At 32.9% G+C, this 8,183-nt stretch overlaps 2 protein-coding genes across 2 annotated transcripts; one reads left to right on the top strand and one right to left on the bottom strand.

The window, feature by feature from the left end:
* Positions 1-3,916: 3,916 nt before the first annotated feature.
* On the top strand, positions 3,917-5,360 carry LOC105798193 (60S ribosomal protein L34). Its single transcript, XM_012628171.2, has 4 exons — positions 3,917-4,094; positions 4,207-4,286; positions 4,851-4,960; positions 5,059-5,360. The coding sequence occupies exons 1-4, from the start codon at positions 4,016-4,018 to the stop codon at positions 5,150-5,152; spliced, it is 363 nt and encodes a 120-aa protein (XP_012483625.1). The 5' UTR covers positions 3,917-4,015; the 3' UTR covers positions 5,153-5,360.
* A 945-nt stretch (positions 5,361-6,305) lies between these two features.
* On the bottom strand, positions 6,306-7,909 carry LOC105798194 (protein FEZ). Its single transcript, XM_012628174.2, has 3 exons — positions 7,631-7,909; positions 7,211-7,515; positions 6,306-7,128 (listed from the first exon to the last, which is right to left on the bottom strand). Exons 1-3 carry the CDS (start codon positions 7,809-7,811, stop codon positions 6,454-6,456), a joined length of 1,161 nt encoding a protein of 386 aa, XP_012483628.1. The 5' UTR covers positions 7,812-7,909; the 3' UTR covers positions 6,306-6,453.
* Positions 7,910-8,183: the final 274 nt, after the last annotated feature.

Here is an 8,183-nt window from a genome sequence, read left to right on the forward strand (position 1 = left end):
CCTAAGTTCAAAGGTTTACCTGAAAAGATGGAATAATAGAGTGAGTTACAAAGCTCAGTGTGCTACTTAACTCAAGTATAAACATAGAATAATGCAATAAACAGATCAGGATATCAAAGAGAATTTTATAACGTTCAACTGACTAAAATTAAGAATGCATCATTATGCCAATGCAGCATTTTTCAGAAAAACACAATGTAATTTTTTTTCAGAAATTTCCTACCCAACTCCGCTACACACCAAATAGAGTTGCCCAGAATTTGTCCATCCAAAACACACCAATAGATAATTGTGGACAATGTCACCAAAGTCGCAGTTAAATTGTTAGAACAGATATGAGTGGTCAAGCCACCATAATCGCAGTCAAGCTACCAGAACATATGTGGTTAAACCACCAGATAGTGTAGATCATTAAACTGTCAAAACTTCCCCCTTACCATATTATCTCAACCCCATGCAATGTGACATGACATGCAAATACATAATCAAAATAATGAGCATGTTGATCATGCAATCTTATATTAAAAAGAAATCAATAGACATGGAACTCCATGCTTTACAGAACAGATGAGTCAAATTCAATAATAACAAATCAGATTTGCCATAATGTTAGATGCAACTTCATTACACATATACTAACACATTTATATTGAACATGCTCATTTAAAAGCTTCTCAAACCAAAAACATGCTAACGATACTATTAGATTTACAGATCACATATATATACAATTTATACGGAAAATATGCACACACAATAGAAACAATAGACTACATTGATCGAACAATCATAAATATCATTCATCAGAGATTACAAAATCGCTGACATTGAATACGCAATCCAAAACTCGACCCTAACTGGCATAGCCCATGTGGCCCACACAGCCAAGCACATGCCTGTGTGGCTCACAAGGTCTGGCACATGGCCGTGTGACGTCAACGGTTTCTATTTTTACTATTTTACGAAGTTTTGAGTTAGTGCCAAAAACTTGATTACTTTCGGGATGTTAGTAGAACAACAACACACCAAAGTCTGCACATACGGCATCCAACTAATCAATTAACATTCTCTTACACAAAATAATCAACCTAGGCATTTGACTACTCACCACGAAAGCCAGGAACTTTCAGAAAATGGATTCCTATTCGAAGAGTGCATAACTGCATGGATAAGCTTACACTAATCCGTCAATTTGGTATCCAATTCGGGATTTTCCTTAGGGGTATCAGTTAAAGGTAGATATTTCCAAAACAACTAATTCGTCAAAGGTAATGCTCCTCTTGATCCACACCTAAACGGAGACACAAACTGATCAAACCAAACACATTCTCACACTAAACGATTAACCCAAACAACAACCTCCCTTCCACATATAACCAAAACGAAACACTCACCCTTAAAGATGAATAAAAAAGTACTTACAAGAAGATATAACCACAAAATTGAAGAAACTTTCGAGCACGCGCAACCGGCACCAAAAACACAAAGATCAATGGCAGCTCAAGAGAGTTCAAAGATCGATGGCAAAAATAACAAGAAACAACGATAAAAAAAAAAGAAGGGAAGAAAAACGGGAGCTGCATTCGCACAATATGGAAACCAAAAAGAGAAAAGGAAAAAAAAAAAAAAGAATCAACAGGAAGCTTTTTGCTGCAATAAGAAACTGGCGTGAAAAACTAAATTGGAAAATAGGAAAAGTGGGAATAACACTTAGCAAAATTTTAGGAAAAAAATCTTTTTTTTTTTAAAACAAAAATGAAAATAAAACTAATTAATCCCCACTAAATCCTATCATGATATTATCTAAATCAGGTTGTTGGAATTTGAATTTGATCCAAATTTGAGCATGGGTGGCACAACAAATAGAAGCAAAAATGATTATCCTTTTGCATACAACAGGATTTGAACTTAGGACATATAAGTAAGCTAAAACATTATTACTGAACCAACAGACTTATTCTTGTTAACAACTAAATAAAATTTATAGATAAGCTAGGTGCAACTATTCAGATTTAGGGATAAAAAATAACCAAAATTTAAAGGAAAAGAATCAAACACAAAACCTCAAGCATACATCCAAAACACTTAATTGAACCAAACCAATTTACTTGACACAACTCCTACAACCTTAAATTAAAAAAAATGAGGCGTAACCATTTTCGATTTACTAACCCAATTTCTACTAACCTGGTTTTTGGGATGTGACAATAAGTACATCGGATTAACAATACTAAATGCATTTTATCATGGTGTTGTCATCAATCGTGAGTTAATGTCAAGTTGACTTGTGACACAAACTCAATTAACAATATTAATGATACTAGAAATCTTGTCACATGCATATGTGTGTCGAAACTATAAATTAGAACATATGTGTGTTTAAAAATAAAATACAATAAACAATGAAATGTATGGTTTAAAACTAATTGAACATAATAGCACATGAAATATATACGATATTAAAATTAAAAAATAGATTAGTAAATCAAAATTTAAACACATAAATACATCAGTTAACATGCTAAATGCACTATAATTATTTATCATGGCGTTGTCATCAATTGTGAGTAGTGTCGAGTTGACTTGGAATACTAACTTAATAAAATGCTTAATAAATAGTGTAAATATACAACTGATGAAAATAATAAATAGTTCATATTAAATAAAATGTATAAAAATATATCAAAACAAAATTTTGGTTGAGTAATAAATTTAAAATTTTACCGATTTAATTGGTATGAGTTCAAATCTCATCATACACTTTTTATTAGTTTTTGTTAAAATAAAAGTTTAAAATACACTCAAATAATATAACTTATTTTAATTATAGAATGACATTTACGTAATTTTGTAATCGAGTTGGGACCTAGTTGATGGGTGATACCAACTCGGTAAAAGGCTTAATAAATAGTAAGCATAGAAATATAAATATACAACTGATGAAAATAATAATTGTGCATATTAAAATAAAATGTTTAAAATATATTAAAATGAAGCTTTGGTTAAATAGTAAATTTAATATATTACCAATTTAATTGACAATGATTTAAATATCAGCATTTGCATTTTTAATTAGTTTTTGTTAAAATAATAAGAATAAAGTTCTCTTAAATAATATAATGAAGGATATTTCTATAATTTTTGTAATTGAGTTGGAACTCGATTGATGGATGATACTAACTCAATAAAAGGCATAGTAAATGATGTAAATATATATGTGATGGAAGTAATAGAGTATGCGTAATAATATTAAAATGTATAAAAATATTTAAATAAAGCATTAGATAAGTAGTAAATTAAAAGTTTTACTAATGTAATTGATGTGGGTTTAAATCTCATCATTTGTATATTTTTATTTGGTTTTTAAAATGAAAAACTAAAATACTCTCGAATAATATTACTTATTTTAATTACGAAATGACATACCCGTAATTTCCTAACTGAGTTGGTGCTCAGTTGACTCGTGAACTAACTCAATCAATAGTTTAAATAGATGTGTAGATATACAACTGATGAAGATAATAGAATATGCATAAAAAATTAAAATGTTAAAATATCAAAACAAAACTTTAGTTTACTGGTAAATTAAAAGTTTTACTAATGCATTTGTGGGTTTGAATCTCATCCTTTGTATATTTTTATTGGTTTTTTTTAAAGTGAAAAGACTAAAATACTCTCAAGTAATATTATATATTTTAATTATGAAATAATATTTTCTTAATTTTTTAAATGAGTTGGTGTCTAAATGACTCGTGATATAGAAAATAATAATATAAATAATATTAAAAAAATTATTTATCTTTAAATAGAAATCACACGTGCTGCATAACTTTAGCCGTTGATAAGAAAGAGACCAAATTAGAACCGTCCGATCTAGGGCTTACATCAAAAGAATGGGTATTTATAGACTCCCTTCTCCTCCTCTCGACCCCTTTGGCCTTCGCTCTGTCTTTCGCGTTTCTTTCTGAAACCAGAGCTGAGAAAATAAAACCCAAAGCCTTAAAAACTATCAAAAATGGTTCAAAGGCTCACTTACCGTACTCGCCATAGCTATGCTACCAAATCCAATCAACACCGTGTCGTTAAGACCCCCGGTAAGTCTTGAAGTTCCCACAATGACGCCCGCCGCTTTTGCTGCTCTATGTTATTTTATTAAAAAAATTGTTTGAAAATAATGTGTTTTCATCCATTCTTTCTTTTCTAAAGGTGGGAAATTAGTCTATCAGACTACTAAGAAGAGAGCGAGTGGGCCTAAGTGTCCTGTTACTGGAAAGCGAATTCAGGGTGTAAGTTCATTTTATTATTATGATTTTAAGCTCTGTTGTTTTGTTTTTAGTTGGAAATTTGGATTTCTATTGTTGGGACTAAGTATGAAATGTAGATACGCTTTTGTTTATTTGATTGAGAAAATGATGATTTGGGTATCTCTGTTTATATTCATTTTCATGTTTGCGTATTGAACTTTGTGTATTGAATTAAACATAGATTCTGATACTGTTTAAGATTTGTTTAGTTTCATAGTTTTAAGATCTATAAAAATTGAAAATAATGGTCAAAACTTGTTTTCTACTTTAGGAACTGGTGATAAATTCATTTATTGTGGAACCCTTTATTGCACTTCACTTTGAAGCAGTTTACAAAATTCAAACTGTCTCACTTGATTTTACTGTACTTGCTGCATATCTAGTAGAAATGTAAAACCTTTTTGACCGGTATGAGGAGTATTTCGTTTTCATGTTACTTGTTGGAGTAGTTATGTTTCAGTTATTACTGGATGTGTGGCTGATCGGGTTCGAGTTGTGAAGTTTTGAGCTTTGCTCTCATTGTTTTCTTATATGGCTTGTTTGCAGATTCCTCACTTGAGACCTGCTGAATACAAGCGGTCTCGATTGCCTAGGAACCGTAGGACGGTGAATCGTGCCTATGGTGGTGTTTTATCTGGGAGTGCTGTTAGAGAAAGGTACTACTATGTGCATGATTTAATAGCTTGTTTTTAATTTGTTGTGATAGATGCAAAATCTTATTCTTCTCTTATTCTGGTTTTTATATCATTTTAAGGATAATTCGGGCCTTCTTAGTCGAAGAGCAAAAGATTGTGAAGAAGGTTCTGAAAATCCAGAAGACTAAGGAAAAGCAATCCTCAAAGAGCTAGGAATTTTAAATGCTGATGAAGCTGAATTGTGTTTGGCTTGTTAGATTTATCTGAGAGAAATTTTTGTTTGTTATTATGGTGAATTGATGAAATGTGGAACTGAGTTTGAGTACTTTTCTCATTTGGTAGTTTCATACTGATATTATTTTGCTGCTGGGTTCACTTGAAGACAAATCTATTGAAAGGTTATTGTTTAGTGATGGTTTTATTTGTTGATGTGGTTTCTTTTATTAGGCATTTGTATTATATTCTTGTTTGCAACCATGAGCCCTGAGTCCATGACACGTGACCCCAAAACTCCAAATCCTGACCCCTAACTGGTAAATAGGATTTGGGGTTACGGTTGAGTTGAATTTAGCAATCTTTTTAAAGGCAACTGGAATGATATATGTGGTGCATTTGAACAGCAACCGAACCGAAGATGGAACGCTTGGATCTTTGGTTTTGAGTTCAAGAAGTCCATTTTCATCTATTTGACAATAAGGACGAGGAATGCATGTTATTGCCATGGTTATGCAAAACCCTCAGACATAATCTCCAGCCAACCATAGCCCAAGTTTCTGATACACAGCAGAATCCATATAGACAATTGAAGCTAATGGTGAATTTGGAGGAGAAAGTACATGGAGATTTTTGTATGGAAAGATTGTATTTTGCTCATTTTATTTAAAAAATGAGCAAATTAGTCTTTATACATAATACTAAAGAGTAAATTGCATTTTTCTAGTAAAAAGTTTATTTATTTTTTCTGTTAAAAATTGACATTGTTGATTGAATAATCATGCTATTACATGGGGCATAGGGACTTTATTAAAACATTTAGGAGCTAATTTTAATACTAGAAATGGATAAATATTTTAATAGAATTAATATTCTTTGATCTAATGTATAGAGATCAATTTGCTTATTTTGTTAGCGGAGAAAATAAAATACAATCTAATTTTTAATACAAGAGCTTCGTTTTACCCTAATTCAGTGGCTGATGTGCAGTTTTTGCCATGGTCATATTATGTGGCATCTGTAAATCCTACAACAGGAAATTGGATATAAAACTGGTTGTAGGTGGTTATGATTTAATTTTAAACCCTGTAGCTGTCACGTGTGATTATATGATGGAACTTTTTTTAATAGGGATGGGATCGGATATCGGACATTTGGAAATGGAAACAAATATACTAGATAAATATTCAGCCTAAGATATCTAGGTGGAATATGTGAAAACTGTACAATAATACCATAAACAGGTCTGCTGTTCATACTAGTTCCCAACTTAATTACCCCAAAACTAGTCGACAGCTGATTTAAGTGTAGCATTTGTCAGTTGAATAAGTGGTGGACATCTCACTAGGACATTGTGGTGAATCCCATGGTAGATTAGGTTTCCATGAATCTGGCATATTTGGAGACAATCTGAAAGGAAACCCCATCGATAAATGGTTATAGTCTGGGATTGAATCCGACGTCTTCCTTGTTCCTTCCTCGCTTTCTGCTCCACCTCCATTGCCTTGCATGTCCTGGGGCGAGCTGATCGAAAAGTTGCCGTATTGGTGTTGTTGCCCTCGGAAATCGGTACTTGCTGAGGCATTGCTAATCAACGGTGGGCTCAACAGCATGGAAGAGGTATCAATAGTGCACTTTGGGGATGATCCAGACATGTTGTCAAGCTGAGAAAACATCATGTTGTTATGAAGGTCTCCGTTGGAAACATGAAATGGAGATGGCCTATAGACTGTTTGATGGAATGATTTATACGAAAGAATATCTAGAGCCGAAAAGCCGGCACTGCAGTCTTGTTGTAGTTCACCGTTGCTGCATAATGGTATCGTTGATCCAATTTCGGTCGTACAAGAAATGTTCTCCGAACTGAGCTGACTGCAAGCCGCACCATGGTTCAATGAGGAAATCCAAGTGTGGGAAAGTGCTCTTTGAGCCATGGTACTAGTCTTTTTGAATATCCTACAAATAGCCCATGCATCCTGTTGGAACCAAAAGCAAAATTTTCAAACAACTCATGATCAAAAACAAGATTGGACAATGATATTATTCAAGGATCATTACATTTGCAGGAAGGGTTTTGTCAAAGAGCTTCTTTGATGGTGGTATCGAGTCCGACATCGAAGGTAGCCGAAATTCGTGCATCATCCAATCAGTTTTCATCCCTTTAGCAGCTCTGCCTCTATAGAACACAAGGGACTTCTTCAAACCAATACATTTAGTGCCATCAGATGAGTATATAGGCCTGTCGGTCCCGGTTGCCTTCCAAAAACCGGCTCCGGTGACTCTGTTAGGCCTCGCACTATTCCGGTATTTTCGGTCCCTTGGACAGTAAAAATACCATTCCTTCTCCCCTGATGCTGCTAGCTCTGCTTGTACAAAAATAGAAAAAAGTGTACGATATTCACAGCATCTAGTAAGAAAAGAAAGGAAATTTCTTATGTTTTTATTTTCTTGGAAGCCAAACAGAAGATGAAAACTCACTTGGAAGATCCCAGGGTTCATATTTATATATATCAAGTTGTTTAATCAGCTCAATGGGCAAAGGTCTTTGTTGAATCTTTTTCTTGAGGTAAAATCCTACAAGCTCTTCATCTGTTGGATGAAATCGAAAACCAGGCAACATAACATCATCAACTTTATCAACATCATTCTTTTCATCCATGTGGTTGCAAAATAGAAAAAAAAATGTTGATGAAGAACTCGTATGAAACTGAATAAAAATGAATTTTCTTTTTGGGATTTTCAAAATCAAATTGAATTTTGAAGCTTCTACTCTCATCATGGGGGATATCTCTTGTTTTTATCATGAGAATTTAGGCAAAATGACAAACGACCCTTCCAATATTATACAATCTTATTTTTATTTTATTTGTGCTTGAATTGATTTTCTGATTTATATTTTTTGTTAATTTTACACAACACAATAAGTTCAAATTTATATTCAAATTCATGAGATTCTCTGAAAATTCCTTTGAGACCCTTTTTAGGAAAAATTATTAATCATCATATCCTTAATCCAAAACCATGTTTTCTC

This window comes from Gossypium raimondii, chromosome 9, assembly GCF_025698545.1.
Source record: "Gossypium raimondii isolate GPD5lz chromosome 9, ASM2569854v1, whole genome shotgun sequence".
Classification (NCBI taxonomy): Eukaryota; Viridiplantae; Streptophyta; class Magnoliopsida; order Malvales; family Malvaceae; genus Gossypium; species Gossypium raimondii.

Bases quoted from the DNA above. Each gene is read 5' to 3' on its own strand.
- LOC105798193 (XM_012628171.2), top strand. From the start codon at position 4,016: ATGGTTCAAAGGCTCACTTACCGTACTCGCCATAGCTATGCTACCAAA. The intron at 4,095-4,206 runs GTAAGTCTTGAA...TCTTTTCTAAAG, and splicing joins CCGTGTCGTTAAGACCCCCG to GTGGGAAATTAGTCTATCAG. The intron at 4,961-5,058 runs GTACTACTATGT...TATCATTTTAAG, and splicing joins GGGAGTGCTGTTAGAGAAAG to GATAATTCGGGCCTTCTTAG.
- LOC105798194 (XM_012628174.2), bottom strand. From the start codon at position 7,811: ATGGATGAAAAGAATGATGTTGATAAAGTTGATGATGTTATGTTGCCT. The intron at 7,516-7,630 runs GTGAGTTTTCAT...TTGTACAAGCAG, and splicing joins TGAACCCTGGGATCTTCCAA to AGCTAGCAGCATCAGGGGAG. The intron at 7,129-7,210 runs GTAATGATCCTT...TGGTTCCAACAG, and splicing joins ACAAAACCCTTCCTGCAAAT to GATGCATGGGCTATTTGTAG.